The 24,915-nt window shown below is 39.5% G+C and overlaps 1 protein-coding gene across 1 annotated transcript in view; it reads right to left on the bottom strand.

Annotated features, from left to right (window-relative positions):
* Positions 1-3,029: 3,029 nt before the first annotated feature.
* COL4A1 (collagen type IV alpha 1 chain) overlaps positions 3,030-24,915 on the bottom strand; it is a 143,192-nt gene continuing 121,306 nt past the window's right edge. Inside the window, exons 40-52 of the mRNA XM_068417484.1 lie at positions 24,797-24,895; positions 24,224-24,274; positions 22,190-22,375; positions 21,381-21,514; positions 18,287-18,359; positions 17,529-17,600; positions 15,408-15,536; positions 13,873-13,971; positions 13,512-13,724; positions 12,187-12,364; positions 9,281-9,395; positions 8,089-8,261; positions 3,030-6,351 (exon numbers count right to left, since the gene is read on the bottom strand). Of these exons, the coding sequence (XP_068273585.1) occupies positions 6,270-6,351; positions 8,089-8,261; positions 9,281-9,395; positions 12,187-12,364; positions 13,512-13,724; positions 13,873-13,971; positions 15,408-15,536; positions 17,529-17,600; positions 18,287-18,359; positions 21,381-21,514; positions 22,190-22,375; positions 24,224-24,274; positions 24,797-24,895 (1,604 nt within the window). The 3' untranslated portion in view covers positions 3,030-6,269. The remainder of the gene's footprint in view (positions 6,352-8,088; positions 8,262-9,280; positions 9,396-12,186; positions 12,365-13,511; positions 13,725-13,872; positions 13,972-15,407; positions 15,537-17,528; positions 17,601-18,286; positions 18,360-21,380; positions 21,515-22,189; positions 22,376-24,223; positions 24,275-24,796; positions 24,896-24,915) is intronic.

The following is a 24,915-nucleotide window of genomic DNA, read 5'->3' as shown; positions in this document are numbered from 1 at the left end:
CAGTTGACAGTTCCCAATTGCTGATCAAGGGTGGTCAAAAAAAAAATGTGAAAAAGCTGTAGTCAGTCTATGTGGAAATGAGAGCAGTCATTTCGTTTGTAGATGTGCCTGTTGAGCTACTAAAAGTCTTCATTCACTTCTGTCTGGTACTCACCTGCTTACCTGTCAGCGTTCCTCCAGATGCTGCAAGACATCTTCCATGCTACACTAATAGGAGGTAGATCTCAATGCAACTATAAAATAATGCTTACTGAGACTCCCCTGGGAATCAGTGTCTGACCATCATGGATCCTGTGGGGATTCCCAGACACATTTTTTGAAAGTGGTACACAGAAACGCTTCTTGACATGTGATCCGTGTGACTGCATTTCAAGTCCCTATGATTTGGTTGCCACTTTGATCACATCTCACAAACAGGTCGATGTCCAAAATTAGGCTAGAAAAAATGCTGCTGTAATTATTTAGCGGAAATAGGAAGAGGGGAACATCTTCTACTGCCAGCTACTATGTCCACAAAGATAACAAAAGCTTTGGCAGAAGACAGCACTGGGCATGTGCTAGCACTCTCCGCTTTGAACCTCTTCCAGGAACCAATGGTGAGAAATAACCACTATGGTGTGAACCCGAGATGTACGTTCTAGAGAAAACATACAGTGAGTTACACCAGTCTAAAAGCTGTGCGTTAAGAAAAATAAAAAGGTTTGATCAATGCACTTTAAACTGTTTTACAAGGACTTTCTCCCCTGCCCAGGCCATTTTACATGCTTATTTACTACAGTGTAAATCATACTTCATGGAGCTGAGATGACAAATTAAGCCTGCCACAATTCTGCATGAAATGTAACATGTTTTCCTAGGCGAGACAGGAGTTGACAGAACATCAAATGATCATGTTCCATCTATAACTTTCACTCTGTCAAGTCTTCTGTCCTCTGCACGCCAATTATAATAAATATAGCTGACTGCATATAGCCAGAGGAAAATGAAGGCAGCTCTCTTAACATATGTAAAACTAAAAGATTCAGACATTTGTAAATCTTTTGATTGTTTACATAAAAGCAACACTCTGTTCTCTTTGGTTTGAAGACCATAAGTCGGAAAGGAATGTATCTTTAGAAATCAACATTGAAATATAAGTAAGAATATTCAGCTCAGAGTAATATTCTCTTACAGTGGGAGCTGAAGACAAAGCATGGTGTCAGTAAGCCTGGCTGGGTGAAATACCTTTACCATAGGAAGCTTTTCTGAGTTCATGAGAAGTAGCAGTGATTTATCCTCCCGCAGGTATTAACACCTCAAGTAATACAACAAGCATATTGTTTGCTAGAGAGAAATAACCAAAACTACACCCCCCCCGCACCCTTGCATTTTTTTGTAAGGACTTTCTTCTCACGCTCTGAAGGAAAAGAATTGTTTAAAAAATGTATACTTTCAGGAAATTATTTTTTGAGATTGTTCTGGTAGTACATTTCTCACAAATAACAGGTGGTGCTTCTTGCTCAGCTGTTAGTGATAAAAGTTTGCATATTATTTTTTATTTATAATTATGCTGTACAGAACTCCCCCAATGTTGCAAGCTCACAATTAATATTACATTTGTACTAAATAAACTATACTATAACTAGTGGATGGGTGGAATGATTTCCTTCTCTCTACACTCTTACTTCAGACCGAAAACAGAGAGGCCGAGTGCTTCCATGTGTCCACTGGATACTTTTCTTAATCATTATCAATTATATCCCAGACCACCACTGGTCTCAGCATCCGCCTGAGCCTGATTTATGCATTTAAGGATCCAAACTGGTCTCTCATGTTCTCGCTGTGTTATCTGATTCAGAATGTGGAGTTGATAAGAAAGGTTAGTTCTGTATGAAGAGGCAGAACTGCAGTGGGCAGCACATCGCTGCCACTACAAGAGCAGCAAAGACAGAGGAAGCTCCACCGCAGCCTCAGGAAGAATGCTGCTGGGCTCCTTCTCAAGGTCGGAGTGCAGGCATTGCCCATCACTGTTACTACAGCGAGGGATGGAGATACAGGCCGATACCACAACACTTGCGACTGCAAATTGTCAGGGGTCTGTCTTTGTGCCAGGTGCCATATTTGCTGTTTACTGTGTTTTGTGGGTGCTCTGGGACCCACAAGCCTGGCCCTGTGTTCTACATAGAATCACAGAATCGTTTTTGTTGGAAAGGACCTTTAAGATCATCAAGTCCAACCATTAACCTAGCGCTGCCAAGTCCACCACTAAAACATATCCCGAAGCACCACATCTACTCGTCTTTTAAATACCTCCAGGGATGGTGACTCAACCACTTCCCTGGGCAGCCTGTTCCAATGCCTGATAACCCTTTCAGTGAAGAAATTTTTCCCAATATCCAATCTAAACCTTCCCTAGCACAACATGAGGCTGTTTCCTCTCATCCTATCACTTGTTACTTGGGAGACCAACACCCTCCTCACTACAACCTCCTTTCAGGTTGTTGTATACAGCGATACGGTCTCCCCTGAGCCTCCTCTTCTCCAGACTAAACAACCCCAGTTCCCTCAGCCACTCCTCATCAGACTTGTTCTCCAGACCCTTCACCAGCTTCGTTGCCCTTCTTTGGACTCACTCCAGCACCTCAATGTCTTTCTTGTAGTGAGGGGCCCAGAACTGGACACAGTATTCGAGGTGCGGCCTCACCAGTGCCGAGTACAGGGGGATGATCACTTCCCTATGTTCATGTTCTGCCTTGTGTAGTCAGTGCAGATTACTCAAGATTTGTAAGACATGAAAGGTAGGAAAGGAATTCTCAAAAAGTCACACAGATTTACGATTTCAGTCATAAAAAGGTACGGCTTTGATACCATCTCTTCTCAGGGAGCCTAGTATGGGGATATTGTTCTCAGGAGTCCTGTTTCACAGAAAAAAAGTGTATTTCATCAAGGAAGTTACCACTATGAAAAGGATAAAAGCTATAAACTGAATGTACATCTGCCAGAAAACACACACAGGCTAAGAGATCATTTGTTTCCAAATATATATTGGATTATTTCATTATATTCTATTTTTATTTTGTCTATGTACAGATTTTTTTTTTTTTAACTGAAGACTGCTCCATTCCTCTTTCAGAAGGAAAATTGCTGGTGACTAGAACATGTCAGAATAGAGACAGACTTGGGAAAAATAGAGAACTGCCAGGCTGCTTTACATTTTAGTGGATTAGAGAACAAGGCATTTGTCAGTGCAAAGGTGTTAGTACCAATCTTGCCATACAGAGAGCAAGGGCACCACCCACTGTTTCAGAAATGTATTTATTTGAGTCAAGAAAGTTACTTTTCAAGTACTGCATTCAGAAACAGTCAGGCGTACTAAACAAGCCGTACTTCTTTAGGAAAGCTTTCTCCCGAATTTTAAGCTTATGCAAGACAACTTTAACAAACGGTGTGTTTGCAGTTGCCTGTTCACACAATGAACTGTACTGTAGCAACAATGCTGGCGGTAGGTGACTGAATATGGGGTGCTTAGAGATTTTTTTGGTACTTATAGCTTTTTGAAAGCAAGAAAGTGTTTTCACCCTTCTTTTCTGCTTTAGTACATGGGCTCTTCCTCACCCAGGGCATCAAAATAGAGCATTCACAACATTTTCAGTAGATCTGACTGGTATCCGAAAAGTTTACTCCCCAACTTTAGAAACAGCATCTTCAGCATGACAATAGTTTAGGTCATTTTATGATCTGGAGGTTATGGAATAAATAATTGCTACTAGATAAGTAAGACATCAAACTATAGTTCAAACAGTTTTTGGACATTTTCAAAGGACCTTGTTTCCAAAATGCTCCTAGTTGAGAAAACACAGCTTAGAACACACCCAGCTGCAGTGAGTAGTCCCTTCACTAGCAAAAGCAATTGTATTCTTATGCATAGATTTTATTTAAACATACATGCAGGACTTCATAAATTCAACTGTCTGGCAGTTCTGAGACAATTCAAACCAAGCAAATCAAATCCCTAGCTGACACGGAGATAAGCTGTAAAGTGCAATTAAAAAGTCTGCGCAGCAGCTTGGATCCTGTGAGTTAGAGAAGGCTGAATGTCTGCTTAGTTCTTCCTAGACACTACAAGGAATGACCTTATAGTCTTCTCTTCTTCTGAACAACAAGTGGCACTTTGGAAAACCCTGCATCAGGCTGATTAGACATAACCAGACTCTTGTATTTTATAGGCTGGTGAGGACTGGTCATTTATAAATAAATAAAATGATCATCTGTCAAAAATTCCATGAGAGTTAAGGATCAGTGCTAAAGGAAATGGCCAATTTCTATACAGGGGCCTGCAGTCCTTTGGCCAGCCAATGTCCTCAAGGATTTTAAGTGAAAGTGAGTTCAGAACAGCAGCAGCAGCAGTATCGTCACAAATTTGGGAAAACAATGTGAAACATTAACAAATTATGTTTTTTTGCCAAGGAAAAAGATATCACGGGGCCCATCTCCTCTTCAGTCAACCACAGCCAAGACTCACCTTGCCCACTTACAAGCAAAATTATGGGATATTTTAATTTTTATCCCGTTTAATTCAGTTCTGATTTGTGCACAAAAAATTCAAGGGAAGAGTGGAAAATGTGTATAACTTGACTTCCCATGAGCTAAGATAAAGTTAGCAAATTTTTGTAACATGTTCGCACCAAACATATTTCAGTACTAGATGCATGACCCATGTTTTGTCTATCAGTACCAGTTCTTACAAGGTGACAATAAAGGTGTCAGTACAGTGTCCTGTTTTGCCCTTTTGAAGATGCTTTGTACATCTGAAAGATGTGCAAAACAAAAATAATCTAGGTTTGCATCAAGCTTGTGCCTTTATTGATGGCATATTAAAAATTAATTCATTTCTGTAAATGAATGCTAATAACAAATTAGTAAAAACTTTTTCTTTTCTTCTGTGTTTTTTTTGGTTTTTTTTTTTTACACAAATAGTTTTATTACAAACTTGAATTCTTAAGAAATATACATGTAAGAAATTACACAAAGGCCTTGGCATTTGCAAAAATATTTTGGAATTTGCATGATAATAGTCTATAAAACACTTTTGGGCACAGATGTGCTATGACAACAGTATCATTGCATAGATATTCTTTAGAAATAGTTCTGAGGCCACTTTGAATAATTTTTTTGGCACAATATTAACAAAATTAAGGCCTTATACTCCTCAAAATCAAGTCATTCAGTGTGTGAATAGTGTTTAAAACCCTGAAAAATATTAAATACAGAATAAAGACTATAAGCTCAAAGCAGGATTTACTATAATAAACACAAACAGCTATTAACCTGGGTTCAGTCTCTGCAACTTCAGCATTGAAATGGCCTGTGTAAAATGAACATTTCACATCATTTTGGCATTTAACATCTAATTCATGACACTGAAAAGAAGAAAACTTTTGTAAGCTTCTTTTTGAAATGATAAACTCAGAGCTTGATTTGCCTAATGGTTGATACCTATATAAATTACTAAGATATTTATATATATTTTTTTCTTGACCATTGCTGGATCATTCTTTATTCCACAGGGAAGTTTGTTCTACTGCATAAAGAAGCTGCATAGTACCAACATAGCAGAAACACTTGCCTATTTGGGAAACCAATTTGGCAATCTCTTCCAGATGTAGTCCCATTAAAACCAACAGCACTAAAGACTACAAATAGAAGCAGAGGTTTGCAGAATGGCATTCTATGTTGTGAAAAGATGGTTACATGTTGCTTAACCACAGTCTGTAATCCCCAAACTCTTTTTTTACATTAGTATTGCTTTGTACAGGAACAATAAGTACATACCCAAGAGAAGGGGATTTTTGAGACACGTAGATAAACAGTAACAACAAACTTATCCGGGAAAAAAATGAATCTAAATATATATATAATACAGGAATGAGAAAGGGGGGTCAAACAGTATAAGGCAGAACTGCATACCTCCTAGCACCTTTGCATTTTTTCTGGATAAATGCTGACTTTTTATTCCATCAGTGCATTGCATTTATATAAAAAATACATACGCTTTGATCAAAAGTGCCATTTGGCATGTCAACATTTGAAGCTTATCTTTGTTGTCTCTTTTCTTCTTCAGCAAGGACAGGGCCAGTAAAGCAGTGTGTGTTAGTTATGCAAGTTCCTAAAAGGCACTTTACTGTTTTCATATTGGACAACAATGAGGTACATATGATATATGTCTAGGCTTCATTGCTGTTAAACGAATAGCACCATATTGTGTGAAATTAGTTGAAATTCAAAAGTCATTATGTTTTTCTCATACAGACTTGACAACGGCTAACATTTGAGCGCAGATCCCCTGCTTTCAAAGTTGAGGGAGTCGGTTTCCTATTAAAAATAAATAAATGAAAAGACTCATTAACAGTTGTTGATACAGTCAGTTTTCAGGTTTATAATTGACAACATAAACTTTGCATGGAGCCATGTGCCTCTTTAAGCTGCGCTGAATCAAGAAGATGCCCCTAAGTTCCCCAGCGTATATTTACTTTCAAGTTTGGTCACAAACTATCTCAAGATTAGTTTTAAACACCATTCACTTCCAGTTACTTCAGAATTCAGTTCTGTCACGAGGCTGAACATTTTCTTAACCACAAGATACTACCTGTTTAATCAGCAGTTTGAAAACATCCTGGAATTTGGGTAGTAAAAAAAAATTAGGCAAAGAAACGGAAGACATTCGACTATTCAGGAGTTTCTGCTAACTCTTGTGACTTTACAGAAAAACGAAAAGCCAGCAAAGGAAATTATGTTATGTCATATAGAAAGACAAACCAAAATCTTCTTAGTCTCTAACCTATCATAAGGAGTTACTTCTAGCAACTGGAAATAAAGCATTTTCACAAAAAAGTGTGCTGACATTTCACACTTTTCTTTAAAAAGGATTATGAGTTTATAGGAAACTGAAGAGTATTTGTGAATTATGATAGTAAGACAGGTCCCCTGATCTGGGATTATTTTATTAATTTGAGGTACAGTTTGTAGCCAGAAAAGGGTATGAAGTTGACAGGTGTCTGGATAGGACTCAGTGAGTACAGCCTGTAGTGCTGACTCCTCTAAATTTTCCTCTGACGAGCTTTCCCCTTTCCTAGGGAGCCAGTGCTTACCCCAGTCTTGGCAAATGGGCTCTTTCAGTAGTAGCTTTTCTGGTTGATGAGATTATCACAGCCCCAGTAATAATCAGTCCCAGTGCTCAATTCTTCTACCTACTCAGTTGACAACTGTCTCATAGACAGTCAACACTGGCTAAACAACCTTCTTCCTTTTGACTGAGACAGGCTAAGGAGCAATCACAGATCTAGAAGACATGAAGAGATGAAGGGTACCAGATGAAGGGTACCAGGAGCGGCAGCCTGACCTGCGGTGGCAGAGGACGCTTGCCAGCACTCCAGAGGAACTCCTGCTAATCAGGTAAGCTATGCAGACCTGGGAACTGGTCTATAAGCTAACATATTTATAAAATTCATATGGAACAAATTAGGCTGTGTTGAAAAATACTTATGTGCAGGAGACAGAAACAAAGCCTACTACCACTTAATTCCTGAAATTAGAACCTCAGCGGGACTGAAGAAATGCCTAAGGCCTCTGCCTTCAGCTGCATTTTATTCAGACATACTTCCTCCAACATTAAGGAAAGGTAAATAATTGTTCAGCTCACTTAGTTCAACACCTGTCCTAATTTCAAGTGGTTCTATTATGTGTAAACCTCCACTAGGGGGAATGTTATATTCTAACTTAATTTCAATCTGTACGCCAGACTATCCCAGTTACGACTCAGTGAATACAATCAAACATAGTGGAAATGCAAACATTGTTAGATTATTCTGAAAAGTAAAATACCAGGTACAAATGACACATTGTAAATTATAACAGAAGATACATTAATTAATTCCCCCAAAAGCTACTATATTTTTTTCTTTTTGTTATGAAAATCATTAACTGCATATACTAACCAGGCTGGGGCACAGCCAATACTTGAACCATGTATTCTATTCAAACAATACTTCTCTTCTTCAGTGACAAAGCTCGACTGAGTCTCAAATACTGACAAATAAATCATGAACTTACTTGAACATCTCATTCCTCTCTATAGTGGCAAGCCAGAAGCTGTAAGCATTTGCATAATAGTTGCAGGTGCCCCGGCCATGGCATTCAATGAAGGGAGCGCTGCGGAACTCCTCTAGGCAGGAACCAGGAGACGCCAGGGCCTGGCCAGAGCCCTCTGCACCAGCACTGGTGTGCTAGAAAAATGCAAAAGCATCAGTCAGAGAGGGACTCTTTACCTCTTCTGCTACAATACCTATTAACTCTCTTGCACTATTTCTTCACATGCCTCTCCTTGTCTTCTGTTGTGTCCGTCTGCTGTTTTGTCTCTCAGCTCAAGGAGGAGCAAGAAGGTGGAACTGAAGGGTTCCAGAGGTGGCACTGGGCTCTCTCACTTAACGGCAGCACAACAGACCAGCAACATCAACTTCAGGGCAGCTGTACGCACAGAAATCCTTCAGGACTGACAGTAGGACCCAAGCTATCTCTATGCTAGCAACAGGCCAGGGCCAGCTCTCCAGTCCAGAAGGCATACAGACTGGGATGGTTTATATCTGAATAGCTTAACCCACTTCTTGCCCCACATCACAGTGGCCTTTCTCCCACTGCTGAGTGCTAACAGCTCTGGATCCACACTGTTTCTCAGACCATGCCCAGATCTTGCCTGGGAGAGTGGCTGTTGATACAGGCTGTGAGCATGACAGGAAGCATGCTAACAACTAACCACTACAGAGTGGCTCTTCCAGGCCACTCCTTGGCCCTATTTATGTTACTAGCATAGATACAGCAGGAGAAACTGGATAAAAGTTAAAAAACGCCATCTGAAAACTGAAGGCTTATTCCTCAAAAAATGGCAAGAGGACAGGCACTGACATGCTGCCACTCTAGGAAGCTACTGCAACATAGATATAGAAGGACAATGGAAAATTATGCTTATTCCCTCATTTATTCAGCACTCAGATCCTGTGCTAGAGCTGCAAATAAGAGAGCAAGCTGTGTGCGTTTCCCCAAAACTGAACAACTAATTGCTATCGCATTATTTTCATTTAGTAGTTAGTCAGAATCTTTTTGAAGTCACCAGAAAGGGTAGAAGTCTAATGCCCACCTAAGACCTTAAGTGACACAGTCAGATATTAATTTTCCCAGAGCAGGAGTGTAGAGCAAACACCTGAAACAAATGCTTTTCTCAGCTCAGAGTATGCCCCAGTGCTCTTACCATGACAAAGGAGTAACCAATCCAAAGTGAACTCCAGCCTTCAGGACATGGTGGTATTTGAATTGTTTGACTGTGAACGGCTATTACCATAGAAGGAGCTTCACACACAGAGCATCTAGAAAGACCAAGACTTGAATGAGCTACATGCACTTGAGGATTAATACTTCTTTTTTCAGAAGTTATTTTCTTTAAGGAATCTTGAAATAGAAAATGTTGTCACCTTCAAAACCCAAGGAAAATCAAAATGTTTCATTTAGAAAAACAACCAATTGCATCTTTTTTTTTCTCATTTACTTAGGGACAGCTTAACTATTAAGTCTTATTCCTATCAGCCTTCCTATGAGCAAAGAACAAGAGACCTCTTATCTGAATATTTAAATATATTTGTCTTTTTCTAGTCCAATTTGTACTGTAGTTTCCAAAAGTGCTCAATGTCCTGAACATGAGAGGTAAACAGCCAAACATTGTAACTCAGCAAGTATCACTTAAAAGTGGTCTGCTGTGATCAGAGACAAGTAACAGCAATTCATTATCCTAAACATAGACCTGAGTGACTTCGAGAGAGAAAGCCATCTCTCTGGAAAATCTCTTACAAAGGTAATCACTACTAATCTAATCTAATGCCGACTCTTCTCCATGCATTTTTCTTGAAAGTAGCTTTTATTTACATTTGTGGTCTTTGTCTCCTCTAAGAGATTTCTAGCAAAGTAAATTGAACAATTAACTTGAAAGCAACTCTTCAGAAAGCTATGCAGCACCAGTTCTTTTACTTTAGATAAATTCATTGTGTCTCAGAACTGCTAGGTTACTGAATAATCCAATGACCAATCGAGTTTTCACAGGAGAATCATAAAAAATGTGAGTTGGGCTGGAAATTATAATATGGAAGCTGGTAATAACGAATTTGGTAGATACAATCCATTTTTTTTTTCTCGTGAAACTCCTAAGTTGGCTACTACAGTTAGCAATGATGAAAATGATTCAAAACAGATACTTAGAACTAAACAATCTGATTCCTATAATCAGAGCGGTGAAAAGAATCAAGTGCAAAATGGACTAAGTTGAATTCTGGAAAATGCACAGAAGTAAAGTAATTCAGAATGAAAGCCTTCTATTTCTGACTTGCAAAGACTGCTTTCATACCTACTGCCTTCATCCTTCGTGCAGAAGCAAGACAGTTATTTTAAGAAACACATCAATGAAAGAGTAAGTTAAAAGAAGAATGTAAAGCTGTCTCTATTCTTGGAGCTCTGCTTTGCTTCAAGAGATTTCTGGTATTTCAGTGGAAGGCCTTACATGAAAAGAAGTCCCATGACCCAAGGCAGCAAGGGACACTTCTACACCTTTTCAAATTTTGGACAGGGAAAACTGTTGGTTTAAAAGCCTCAACTAATAAAATAATTTGAAAGAATAGTCTTCTCAGATTCCTTGCTGGTCTACAAAATGTGTATTACCATTATCTCACTCTCTGCTATGGCTAAAAGGAGAAAAACCCATATACACACATGCACACATATACATATATACACACACATATACATTTTTATGGTGCAAAAGCTACTCTATATGCATAAGATAACGCAAAATGTTGGTGGGTACCTCCTTGTGCAAGAGTGATTGTTAAAGGTTATTTTGGGTGCTTGATCAGGGATGGCACAAAAGCAACATGAATTTCAGAGGCTGGTCATTTGAATTTTTCTGAAAGTCAAGCCCCTTCCATTCACATCCAATGAACAACCAAAAAAGTAAGACCAACAGAAACTATAGTCTCTCTTGAGAATCTTGCCCTCAATCTGCCCATTCATTTTCAAGGCATACCAATTTCTATGGCACTAAACCAAAAAGAGAGTACAGAGTACAACTGCCGACACAGGATGGATTCTATTATGCAAAATAAATATCAAATGTTTTGCAGTAGAGCCAAATAGTTTTTTGAACATACCAAGATGTCAAGACTACAACCCACTGATGATTTGAATTGTCCTTTCTCTTGGATGGTATGTACAGACCCAAGAAAACAATGACAGCAATCTCCACTCCCATTCACTTTCTACGGCAGGAAGGGGGATCAGCAAGAGCTGATACAGATTAGAAGCAATGATGGGAATCAGTAATGCCTATGTCTAATGATTATATTTAAGTTATAAGTTGGAGATTCTCTTGTCAGATTCTTATCTAACAACAGTGGTACAGTTCACCACGCTCTTGTGCACACCTCTGTCTTCAGCACTGGGCATATTATGCCAAGATAGTTTTTGCTAGAGGCCTTAAAATTTAAAATGCACCAAAAGTTCAACATGTTGGATTGATGCAGACCAGTTACGTCTGATACAAGCGCCACACTTCATGCTAGCTGAGAATCTGAAATTATTAAAAAACAGATGATTGATTTTGCAACTGTTTCCTTTAATTCAGATAATAATGGCTGTATTCAAGCAGTATGTCCAAAACAATGGAAGAAGTCTGGCAGTCTACTGTATGATAAATAATGCTACCATTTTTCAATCAAAAGGAAACTGAGCCCTAAAAAGCTTCTAGCCATGGCTAGTCAAAAAAAGAAGAATTGTTTTGGACAAGAATTGTGAATCAATTCAAAACTTTTTCTCCTTCAGAGTGTACATCATAGCTTTTCCAAAACATAATTTCAAAGTATACCTTTTCATTTCAACTAGACTAAAAATAGACTATTCATTTGGGTTTCCCCTAAAATGGATTTATTTTTTATCTAAGTCTAAACTGAAAACATGCACACTTCAAAACATTTCATCAAAGGAACTGAAACTTTAAATTTAAAGGCAGAAAATAAAAATATACAGATTAAAAACCTTTTCCAAAAAAATAAAAGTACCATACGCACTTTTCACAGGCTTCTTCATTTTACAAACACAGCAGAACTGGAACCGTACCTGCTGATGAATGGTCTGATATTATCACCAGTGATAGGAGCCATATTCATTGGCATGGGTTCAGGAGTGGACAGCCAATAGGAATAGTCATTCCTCGATGCAAAGTTACATACGTTGTTGATATTGCAGAATAAGAAAGGCATGGTACTAAATTTACGAAGACAGCTTCCTGCTGTGCCTGAAATATTAAGTAAAGGGTTACTTGTTAACCCATTCGTTAAGCCATTGCGAACTGCCAAACAAATATTTCCAGAAGCAGCTAAAAAGCAGATGACACCTGCTCTGGAGGGCCCAGTTCTCTAAGAGGAAGTGACTTCTCTTAGTTCCAAAAGGAAGGAACAGGGCAAGGCAAAGAGTAGCCCCACCTTGCCTGTAGAATTATGGAATAACTTAGGTTGGAATAGACCTCTAGAGGTCATCTATCCTAATGCCCAGCCAGTTAGATCAGGTTGCTTGGGTCCAAGCCAGTGGAGTTTTAAGTATCTCCAAAGACAGAGATTCAACAACCTCTCTGGGGTCCTGTTCCAGTGTTTGAGCATCAGCATGGTAAAAAAGCTTTTCTTTATGTTACACTGGAATATATCTCATACTTGTGTCTATTGCTCCTTCTGTCACTGAGCCCCTCTGAGAAGAGTTTGGCTCCATCTTCTCTACCCTCCCTGTAGACAGCTGTAGACAGCAATAAAGACCTCCCCCTAAATTTCTGTTAAGGCTGAGCAAACCCAGTTCCATCAGAGTGTCCAGATTCCACTAGCCATCTTAATAGCTAGCTGTTGTATTCACTGTGGTATATCAACATCTTCCTTGTTCTGGGAGGCCCAAGTCTGGGCACAATATACCAGATGTGGTCTCACAATTGCCAAACAGAGGGCAAGAATCACTTCCCTCCATCTGCTGGTTGCACTTTTGCCAATAGAGCCCAGTAGTTTGGGCAGTGGGGAAAGGGGTAGTTCCCTGAGGATTCCTGAGGGGCATCACTAATCAACAACCACCACTCAGACTTTGTACATCTGATCACACCCCTCTGAGCCTGAGGACCCACCAATTTTCCACTCAACTTATCATCTACTTAGCCAGCCCATATCCCACTAATTTGACTACAAAGATACTATGGATGATCATGTCAAAGCTTGGATAAAGACTTCCTTAAATAAACCGACACTGTTTCTGCTACACACCAAACCATTATTTCTACCAACCTAGAAGGCATAATAAAGCACCAGCTAATCAAGAATACACAGGTTTGTTCAATACAGTTCTACAAATGAAAGAAACATTTGGTTTGTAATGAATTCTAATTGAATTCTAATTTGGTCTCTACTTACCCAGATCTTGGCCATGTGCTCTTTCATTGCCTTGTACATAAAGCAAGGAGTAGCCATGGTACATCAGCCTTGTTCCAAATGGACATGATGGTTCTTCAGTGGTTTGACTGTGTCTGGTAACAAGGAAGCCATGAGCAACAGATGGTGCACCTGGTGGGCCCATAGCCCCAGGCAAACCTTCGGGGCCAGGTGGACCAGGGAATCCTCTGGGCCCTACAATACAGAGAGTCTCCTTTTATCTCTACAGACAGCAGTACTCTGCCTATATAACTGAAGAAGAGAAATTAGATACATTCACACCTAATCTCCTATGTTATTTTTCTATGAAGGAATCAAGTCTTTGAAGAACTCATGGGCTTACCTGGGGGACCGTAAGGACCAATTTCTCCTTTTTGCCCAGGTTTACCATCAAACCCTGGACTACCAGGTGGTCCAGGTACACCTGAAGGTCCCGTCACCCCTGTTGAATAACAAGGAATAGTTATTACTGGATATTACTTCATGTTAGTTCTGACTTTTTGGCTTTTAATACAATATGGCACAGGCACACCTCAGCATAAACTAAACTCATGCAGATTCAGTGCGTATATTTCAATATCTAGAGCATGTATGTGGGTTACTGCAGGTGAAGTGATTATAATAGAGTAGTACAGAGAAGTAAGCAGAAGGTGTGCTTCTAAAATAACTAGTATTCACCCAGAATATGAAAAGGAAGGGTAGCTTCCTTCCCTCTCTGCTTATCATATGACTCAATCAAAAATAGACCATTAAAAAGTAGGGTGATGAACAGTGGGAAAATCAGTATTCTCTTAGCTTCTTCCCAAACAGGTTTTCAGACATATATTATGTCTTCCCTTTATTAACTTCTAAGGATGCTTTGAGTCCTACATAAACTCAGTAACTTTGACCTTGGGAAAAAGAAGTTAACACCATCAGTACCATACCAACATCTCTGTGGCACATCAGAAGCTTTAGACAGTCACAGCTGTCCTTTTCCTGATCACTCAAAAATCAATATTATGTTCATGTATTGAACTGACTACTAGAGAACAGCGACAGATCCCATACAAGCAAACCCATGCTGTGTTCAATCACTGAGATTATTTCATAGCTATTTCCTAGTGGACAGCAATTGCAGAGTTGTAACCCCACCTTCAAGAGCAAACTTCCATATCTATTATATTCAATAGAAGGAAGATACTCATTATATTCCATCATAATTCCCCATCATCTTCTCTTAAAACAACCAGGAACAAAGCTTTCCTTTCAAATCTTAATAGCCTAAGAACACCTCTGAGCTCCCACTCTCCATGTCCCGCCATTCTGAAGGACATGTGTCCTTGTGCCAGCCTTTAATTTGTCTTACCCTTTGCTCCATTCTCTTTATTCCCTAATGTGTTTAAATTTCGCAGTTCACCTTTTCTTCATAAAATTTGCAATGTCTGGACTAAGAGATGAAATCTAGGACTATGGACCAAGCTTCCTCAGGAAGCATTTTCCACTTCAAGATCAAGGTGGTTTTCATCATGTTTGCCTCCTCCCAGAGACACACAGTAATTAAGTCTGGATTCAACACTAAAGACAGAAGATACTCTAACAAATACACTCTGAGGAAAGGATAAGCAGCGTGTTATAAATCATCCTGCTTACTGCTGATCTCAGATATTGATGTGATGACTGCAGAGTGGGAGCTTATAAAAAAAATCACGAGGAAGACATCTGTTTCTGGGACTCCTTTGAATAAGCTTCAAAAAGGACTCTCTTCCTCATCACTGACACAATTTAAGTGGCATATAAAATAACATTATACCAAAAATCTTCTAGTGTTTAGCCTACTGTTGGTCTATTTTTACATTACTTAAAATGTATTTCTACTGGCAAGTTAGAAACTCTCACCTTGCTGTCCTTTGGGACCTGGAAGTCCTGGGAATCCTTTGAGACCGACTGGTCCTACAGGGCCAGGTAAGCCAGGATCCCCTTTAACAAGCTGAAAAGCACCTGGCGGGCCTGGTGGGCCTTGTAAACCTGCCAAAGTTAACAGAGGAAATCAGCGCGTATCTAGTATTACACAATAAAAAAGTGAGAAAACAATGTTGCTTTGTATTGCCATTTATGAAGTCAGAGAATAGACAGAGCCTATAGCTACAAGATATCAATGCGTCCAAGATTTTATATGTGCATTGAGTAGGGTCATACCTGTTAATAAGCCAAACCTGAAGCTGACTAAGTGTTGAAGACAACAGGGTTCAAGGCACAATGGGGGAAAGAGCCTGGGCTGAGCCTCTGCTGCTGACAAGCTGCTGGTACCACCTAAGTAGCTTCACATGCTGCTGCTGAAAACCATATTGCTACCTCCTACATTCCCATCTCCCACCATCCAGGACAGAGCAGGCCCACAAATGTAGCTCTGATCAGAAGCACTGAGACCAGGGTGCGCAAACAAGGAGCAGCATCTGTTGGGGGTGGCATTGGCAGTTTGCACAGCAGTTGCTCAGAAGAGCTGCACACTCTGCCGGTTATCGGGATGCTGCCTGTTCTGCTCACCAGCAGGCTTAGGCTGCAGCCCCAATGGTCACACCAAGTAGCTGATGGCAGTGCAAGCCTACCTAGAAGCTTGAGGTCTCCAGGGAGTTAGAATTAGAAGGATGACATCTTTCAAAAGAACTACCATTTTTAAAGTGGACTCTTTTCCTAAGAAGTATAAGGAGACTGTGATGTGCTGAAAGAAAATGGTGTCCACCACCACAACTGCAAGGCTGTGGCTGAAACCCAAACGGAAGCACAACAGCCTATGTATGCTGACATCTCCACCCAAACAGACCTCCCAAGGTGAAACAGCTGTCCAGACCTTAGGCTGCACGAAGCTCCCTCAGCAAGTTTGCGTGTGACAAAGCTGAAAGGTGCAGTTGATATGCTTGAGGGAAGGGATGTCATCCATAGGGACCTTGATATGCTTGAGAAGTGGGCCAATGTGAACCTCAAGTTCAACAAGGCCAAGTGCAAGGTCCTGCACATGGGTCGGGGCAATCCCCAATATCAGTACAGGCTGGGGGATGAATGGATTGAGAGCAGCCCTGCAGAGAAGGACCTGGCGATATAGGTAGATGAATAATTGGACATGAGCCGCCAATGTGCGCTTGCAACTCAGAAGGCCAACTGTATCCTAGGCTGCATAATAGGAAGTGTGGCCAGCAGGTCGAGGGAGGTGATTCTGCCCCTCTATTCTGCTCTCATGAGATCCCACCTGGAGTACTGTGTCCAGCTCTGGGGTCCCCAGTAGAAGAAAGACATGGACTTGTTAGAGTGGGTCCAGAGGAGAGCCATGAAAATGATCAGAGGGCTGGAACATCTCTCATATGAAGGAAGGCTGAGAGAGTTGGAGTTATTCAGCCTAGAGAAGAGAAGGCTCCTAGGAGACCTTATTGTGGCCTTCCAATATATAAAGGGGGCTTATAAGAAAGATAGAGAGAGACTTCTTACCAGGGTCTGGAGTGACAGGACAAGGGGTAACAATTTTAAATAGAAAGGGTAGATTTAGATGGGACTTCAGGAAGAATTATTTTTATAGTGAGGGTGGTGAGACACTGTAACAGGCTGCCCAGAGAAGTTGTGGATGCCCCATCATTGGAATTGTTCAAAGTCAGGTTGGATGGGGCTTTGAGCAAACTAACCTAGTGAAAGATGTCCCTGCCCATGGCAGAGGGGTTGGACTAGATGATCTTTGAAGGTCCTTTGCAACCCAAACCATTCTATGATTCTATGGTCCTAGGTTACCATTTAAAGATTTGAATAATCACAAAACCTCAGTACTGATTTTTCAGAGCAGGAGATAAAATTCCCTCTCTACCCAACAGTTATATCTAACCTGACCATTCAGATGCTGATACTATGATACCTGGTTTCATATTCTACTTTTTTACACTGAATAAATGGGGGAGGGAGTTATCCATTTATTAGTCACAAATAACCATTTCAACAACAACATCTGGGAAAAAAAAGCAAGTTTTTATATTATACCTTTAGATCCAGGAAGACCTTGGTCACCTCGCTCACCCTTAAGGCCCGGGAAGCCGGGAGATCCTTTTGGACCTGAAGTCAAAGGAAGCATTTACATGGAAATTCAATAATTTCTTTATTTGGAAGGATATGTGCAGAATAATCATGTACGACCCCATGATCATGTAAGAGCCATGACTTTATTCGCACAAGTACTTTTTAACTGTTTGCAAGAACAAGATACAAAGAAATGCACTGTCACCAAAGAAATGATGACTAAAAACAAATTTCTCTTACTTTAATTAATATCTTTCTCTAAATTATAAGAATTAATTTTTTTCTATTAATAACTGCATTTTTTATATGAGTGGTGTTTTCATGTATATGATGGTGACAGTAGCAGCAATTTAGTCAACAATGGAGACATACTGAGCACATGTTTCCTCAAATATTGCTATAACATTTGCCTCTCCGATTCTCAGGAAAATCTTAAAGATTCTTGACTGGTAGTGTCTAAACAAGTGATTTTACATCCACCTTTTAAAGCAACTGCACACTTAAAATTGGCAAGGCAAAACAACAGGCAAAAGGCAAAAAGCCTTGAGAAGCCTCGATTTCTTGTATGCTTTTTGATGCAGCTTTCAATGTCCTGTTTCAATAATTTGTAACACAGAGTCAACATTCTTTGAGCATCTTTCTTGAGAGAGGAAGGATCTCTCTTGAGAGAGAAAGAGACATCTTTGCATACTTCTTAGGAATATGGTAAATTTTCTTCTCACCTGGAACACCTGGAACTCCTGGAGGTCCTAGATCACCCTTTTGACCAATATCTCCTGGTAAACCAGGACCACCCTGTATAGAAGAAAATGTGAAGTATAGTTATCCTACACTATCATGATAGGACTCTCAAACAGGCTGTGTATTTTTGGAAAACTATGAAAAAAATTAATATGAGAGAAAAGCTATTAAGTTTAAGGAATGGTTATTCTGTGCCACGATTAGATGAGAAGCTGCTCTTACAGAAACAAGCACGACACCCTGTTCTTACTAAACTACTTTTTGCCTTACAGAGATACTAGATCAGAATAAGGTCTCACCAACAGTATAGGTAAAAAAAGGGTTCTCAACCATAGACCATATTGTTATGAAAAACATCAGTAAGCACAAATCTCAGCAAATACTAATTTCAGTGCAGCCCCAGCAGTTGGTTGCTAGTTAGTTAACTAAATGAGGTAATTCTAGACCACAGCAGACTTGAAAACTTCTACATTCACATGTGGAATGAAATTAAATGTGCTCAATAATTTATAATTCTCTGAAGATTTTTACTTTTCAACAAGGCTAAAATAATCAAGGACTTAAACACTTCAGACACAATGCTAACTCCTCCTTCTGCCTTCACTATTATAAACTGCTGCCCTGAAATTAATCGTAACAAGTTCATTGTAGCATCACTTCAAGGAAAACCAAGCCTGTATTTCAAAAGACACTGTAAATAGTCATTTAAATGACTGCCAAATTCCTTTTCTTCTTTTGTCTGTTGCAGATCATCTGCAAAAAGTATAGTTTAGAGTTTCTCCCTGGCTGAAGCAATGTGGCAGTGATAGTCCCCTATATAATAAAATGTGGAACGCAGGTAGAGGAAAGAAATAAAATCCCTTTGCTAAGTAACCTACTGGTCAGAGTTTGGAGATGCGAATTGAGTACTCAGTGAAAAATAATACCAGTGGTAGGATTCATCTCATCGTATTTGGAGAGCAATAGAATAGACAGACACAGGAGTGATTTTTCATTTGATGTAAGTTAGATGTTTATACTAAGCTGAGAAGAATGGCTTCCTTCAAACATCTGATTCCACTGACTGTAAAGGGAGGAGAGATGACTAGCTCAACAGTGATGTCAACAGTGAGACTTCCAAAGTTAAACAAAAGAAATACTACCCTTGGAGTGGTAAGAGAGGTATTAATGATATAAGGTTCCCTGGTTTCCTTCAGTCACATAGTCACAGTATGCAGGATTGTTTAAAGAAATGACCCTTTCTTTGTATAACATGTGAACTTCTGTAGCACAAAACAGGAGGGCTAACATTCATTCAGAGACAGTCATGAGTCAGACAAACTCATTAAAAGAAGGGTTTTTAATAACTTATTTTAGGTTATAATTATAAAATGGAATTATTTATGAGTTTATTGGAAACTTTCAATCAAAATACTTTTTCTACAACAGTATGCAGTTTCTTAAACTTCTTTTCCCATCAGATATAGCTTGGCAAACAACATTTTGTTTTGGATCTGTTCCAAACAAAACAAAACTATTTCAGTTTGTGAAAATGATGAAAATGTTTCTTTTCTCATTTCAATGTTAAAATGCACAGAAAACCCCATGGGATTTGTATTTCACGATCTGATCCCCGCATTCTCTTTTTTTGGATAGGATTTTTGGACAGGCCGTGTCACCCATGTTGTAACAAAATCTCCTTTCTAATATAGGTTACCATGTACCTGGAGACCTGTATGAGCAATTGAGCTGTAATCAGGGCAGGAGCTTGTCACACTGGGGAGGATGAAGACATTAGAAACCCATCTTAGTATGTATCACCAGAGGAAGTTTAATATTGAAATAACTCTCACTGGAGCATTTCACACTGAGTTAACAACCCCATACTATGCACTGTGGCTAAGGATAGTAAAACATTTTCTTCCGACTGAAGGCATGGAATCAAAAGCCTTTGGCATTTCCCATTCTTGATAAACAAAAGGCTTGGACTGGAATACTAACCTGTAAAAAGCTTTAGAATTTCCTGGGGTATAGAAATTTAGCTCTCTGCAGAAGTACTGCAAATTCTTAAAATACGGAAAATACACTGGAATGTTATTTTGAAATTCACTAGCTTCAAAGCTGGTATGGTATGGTCACAAAGATGAAAAGGCATAGCCAAGATCTACCGTCAGAACACTGAAGCAAATCCTTAATGTCTCTGTGAAGTAACTCCTGGATGCAGAAAAGGATGCAGAAGATCTTTGCATTACCAAGAATAATGTGGACCTTTTAAGTCCACTGTCAACCAGCAACCTGCTTTTCGCATCAGGTCCTTATTCCTGAGTCTTCCTTCCTTTTGTACACTAGGAACTGTTGAGTCATACCTACCTACATTCTTATTCCTTCTTCCATAGATTTTATTATTATTATTTTCTTAGTAGGAAAGAGGAAATGAAAAGTTAAAATATAGAGCATATTTTTCAGTGTGGAAAAAGGCAGCACACACTCTGAGAGAAAGAGTGTAGAAGACCAACTATTCCAGGTGACTGTCCTATTCTACTTCATTCTCCCTAATATACAGAAAAGGGACTGGTTTAGATCAGGGAAAATGAATAATATATGACAACAATGTATTAATAGCACTGCCTGTTTGTATTTCTAAATCAGTAGCTATATTTCATCACTGACAGTACTGAAAGTGCACTTTATTCGAAAGGTTTCATAACAAAACCAAACAGTTCAGGTATTTTCAGAAGGCAATTTATCGTGAAATATGCAACCTTTAAAATTAACTACTAATGCATTTGCAGGATTTATGGATGTGCTGCAGCCATCCTGTACTGTTAATACACTGTAAATTATATTCTGGGTGTTGTATGTTACCACTCACTATCTATAAATTTCTAATAAGTTCATTAGCTCACTGGGGCTTATTGGTAGGCAGCCTTTAAAAGGGGAGAATTGAAATGTTTTCAAACGTCGTCAGCAGTGAGTCCAAAGGCACTTTAAGCATAAAGCATCATTATTTTGGACAAGAAACATCGATGATTAATATATCCATTAATTACAAGAAACAGCTTTCAGCAAATCTGGAGTGTACTGCAAGCAACTTACTGGCAGTCCCTGGAAGCCTGGATCACCTTTGACTCCCGGACTCCCAGGAGTCCCAGGCCAGCCATTGCTCCCCTCCTCTCCTTTGGCCCCTTTCAGACCTGGGGGTCCTGGTGGCCCTGTTGGACCTGGTAAACCTACAAACCAGAAGAAGAGAGTGTTTAGTGGCAAAATTTGTTCAGAGCAGTACCTGATGGAGGACGAGCTGGCTCAATCTACAGACGGGCAGAACCAAAGTAATTATTGTAACAACATTTCAAGAAAATAAGTAGGAGAATCTGTTGCAGGGAGGTCCACATGACTCACCATCTGACTGGACATCTATCATTTATCAGTCTGTGGCTGATGGGAAATAGTGGAGAGTTTTCTATATGTGCAGAACAAACAGATGGTATGTTCTCATGTACGAACATGCAAGAGACATATTGCAGCTCTGCTCTACTCTCCCCCTTAACCTCTAGTACAGGGCCACTGACAAGGTAAGGCCACGCTTGGCCATTTTTAAACACATTAACACTCCAGGACATAGGAACATACAGCCATGGCCGTCTCGAAACAGTAAAGTCCAGAGGGAAAGGCGAAAATGGGAGGCAACCTTCTCAACCTCAGAAAGACTTCTGGACAAAACCAACTGCCTGAGGACATAAAATCAGCCTGTTCTAGGACATAATGCCAAACTGCCTATGAAAGGGAGGTTTTCTTTAATCTGTGAGAAAAGGATAAACAAGGATATGCAATATTGATTATATTATTAATAAATTAGGTGAGCTTTGATTAACAGCAGTACACTAATACTAAAGATAAAGAATTACCTGGAAGGCCAGGTTGGCCTTGAGGTCCTCTGTCTCCTTTAGGGCCCTCAATTGCACTTCCTGGTAGCCCAGGAAGACCTTGGCTGCCCTTAGGGCCTGGTGGACCAGCATATCCTGGTTCTCCTTTCAGGCCTGGGATCCCCGGACTTCCTGGGGATCCTGGAAAACCCACATCACCTTTCACACCTAAGATTTGAAACAACCCCCAAAACATGATTAGGGAAAGGATCACAACCACTGAAACCTTCTGCTTTATTATCCACTGATAGTAAGCTTTATTCCTTAAGAAAATATTGACCTTGCCTTTATACATTTGTATAAAAATGCAAAACTTTAGGAAAACTGTATTATTCTCTACATTATGATACAAAGTATGAGGAAAAGAGTAGTTTGACTGACATATCTTTTCTTAGCTAAACTGATCACTGGGCTACTTTAATTCACTCCAAAAATAGATGAACATTCAGCATCTCTCTTGTCAGTCTTTCCACAAGGAATATAAAGCCCCCAAACCCTTACTCCATTACAATGATTATTGTCATAGCTGTGTAATGGATGTTTTGCTTGACTAAGCACAAAAGGACTTGCTCCAGGAGAAAAAGGGATTTTTTTTTTAACTATGATTTAGATTTAGACAATTAGTACTTACCTTCAGGCTTGTACGAATAGTTAACATTTGCAATTCAGTCGAATTTTGGATCATGATTGAGCAATTGATTGACAATGAGAATATGGTCTTTAAATCTTGGACTTGTTTTTTTTGGAACAACAATACATTTGGAACACAAATGATGTCAGTTGGATATCTATTTACCCTAAACCCAGATATTTTTAAATGAGTTGTTGTGAAAAAATGAGAGAGATGGGTAAGGTGAGAAAAGTGCCCTCATAATCTAGCATTCTACAGGCCTTACTGAGCTATGATTAGAAAATTTGCTTATGAAAAGAAGTTCTCTAACATTAGGGCTTTCTCAGCAATTAATGACTGTTAATTACTCTGACATGGTAAATAAAAGATATTCCAAAATTCCGATTTATCATTTTTGATTGTCCACACAAGTTTCCTGTATTTATAGAATGAGTGAGTGAGGTAGGGCATTGATATTTCAAGCTATCTAAGTTCTTCAATACCTGCCATGTCATGTTAATTTCATAGATGGACTAGTTGAATCTTTTTTGTTTTCTGGATGTTTAAAATTGAAATTCCTTTAATTGAACACAATTTCCTTTATCAGCAGCAGTTTGATATTTCTTCACTACTGTGTCTACTGCAGTCTAGTGTCTAGGACGTACTTATTTCATAAAATGGAGCATGGTGCTTTACAGACACCTTGAACAAGCACTGACTCAAGCCAATCAAGCCGTTCTCACAGTACAGTGTAGCGACACACTTCACAAAGACCACAAGTGGTCTTGAAATGGTGATAGCTACATGCCTGTACCCAAGCTAGTAAGTCCTGAGTCCAGGTAATAATAATTTTCAGTAAGATCTCATCAGGTCTCTGCTATCATTTACATCTCTGCACCATGCTCCTGTGCATAGCTTAGACATGCTCTACTGAGCTATAGAGAATAACTATTTCAGCAATTAATAAAATTGCATCTGGGCTGCACAACAGAATCAGGTAAAAAAATTACTGCAGTATCCTGGCCACAAAATTACTATCATCTTTAGCTGTCTGGTGCACAGAACCTCACTAGACTTTGATTCTTGCAAAATTAGTAGGAAAACAAAAATACTTGGAGTCAAAAGCACAGCACACAAATACGGGAGTTATTTATATTACCTCATCACAGCACAGCTTGCAGTAAATTCCACACTATGAATAATTACCTATTTTAGGGCATATCTAACTCATGTCCAAGATGCTGCCACTGTAAGAGAAATTAGTATTTGAGCCTCTCAGATTTTCTGCCTGCTCTGAAAAGGTATAGCATGTAAAAGAATGAAGTGGAAAGAATGTCTCAATTACAGAATTATGTTTATAGTGTGTTGGGAGGGAGGTTTGCTGCTTGTTTAGAGAAGTGGTTTACCTTTATCTCCCTTTGCACCAGGAAATCCTGGAAGTCCTCTTCCTGGAATACCTGTAACAGAGAGATGCATCAAAAAATTAGAAGATGCGACAGTGCTTAAATTTAATCTGTAATGAAGAAAACTTGATTAAACAAATACAAAATGTAAATAAATGGTTTATGCAAAAGTTCTTCAGGGCAGAGACTGTCTTTGCTATGTATTGGTATTATATCTAGCACAATGGGTCCTGTATGACTGAAAACCCTACCCTTAGAAAACGGAAGCCTGCTCCATTATTTCACAGCTACGTTGCAGGCTGAAATTAATTCCAAAACATGCCAATGCTTTCAAGTATTGCCAGCTTTTATGAAAGAAATTCTTTCAAGATTACACTGATTAAACACAGTTGCTCATTTAAATGATCAGCTTTACAATGACGGATGATAGTAGTAGTTTGCAAGACACCATACTAACTTTATCTTCGTTCCATCCAAAGCACCTCAAACTCAGCACACCCCTCAATCAGCTACACTTCTCTAGCCTGTCTCGGTGCATCTTAGTACCCCATAAACTTAACATGACAGTCACAGTACCTTGTTCACCCTTTGCACCAGCTGCACCTGGAATCCCATCATAACCTGGTTCACCCTTCTGTCCAGTGGAACCAGCAGGACCCGGAACACCAGGTTCACCTGAAAAATCATTGCCATTT

The sequence above is a fragment of the Nyctibius grandis genome, chromosome 2, assembly GCF_013368605.1.
Source record: "Nyctibius grandis isolate bNycGra1 chromosome 2, bNycGra1.pri, whole genome shotgun sequence".
Classification (NCBI taxonomy): domain Eukaryota; kingdom Metazoa; phylum Chordata; class Aves; order Nyctibiiformes; family Nyctibiidae; genus Nyctibius; species Nyctibius grandis.
Note: the sequence above shows the minus strand (reverse complement) of the source record. Positions and strands in the feature narration are given on the sequence as shown.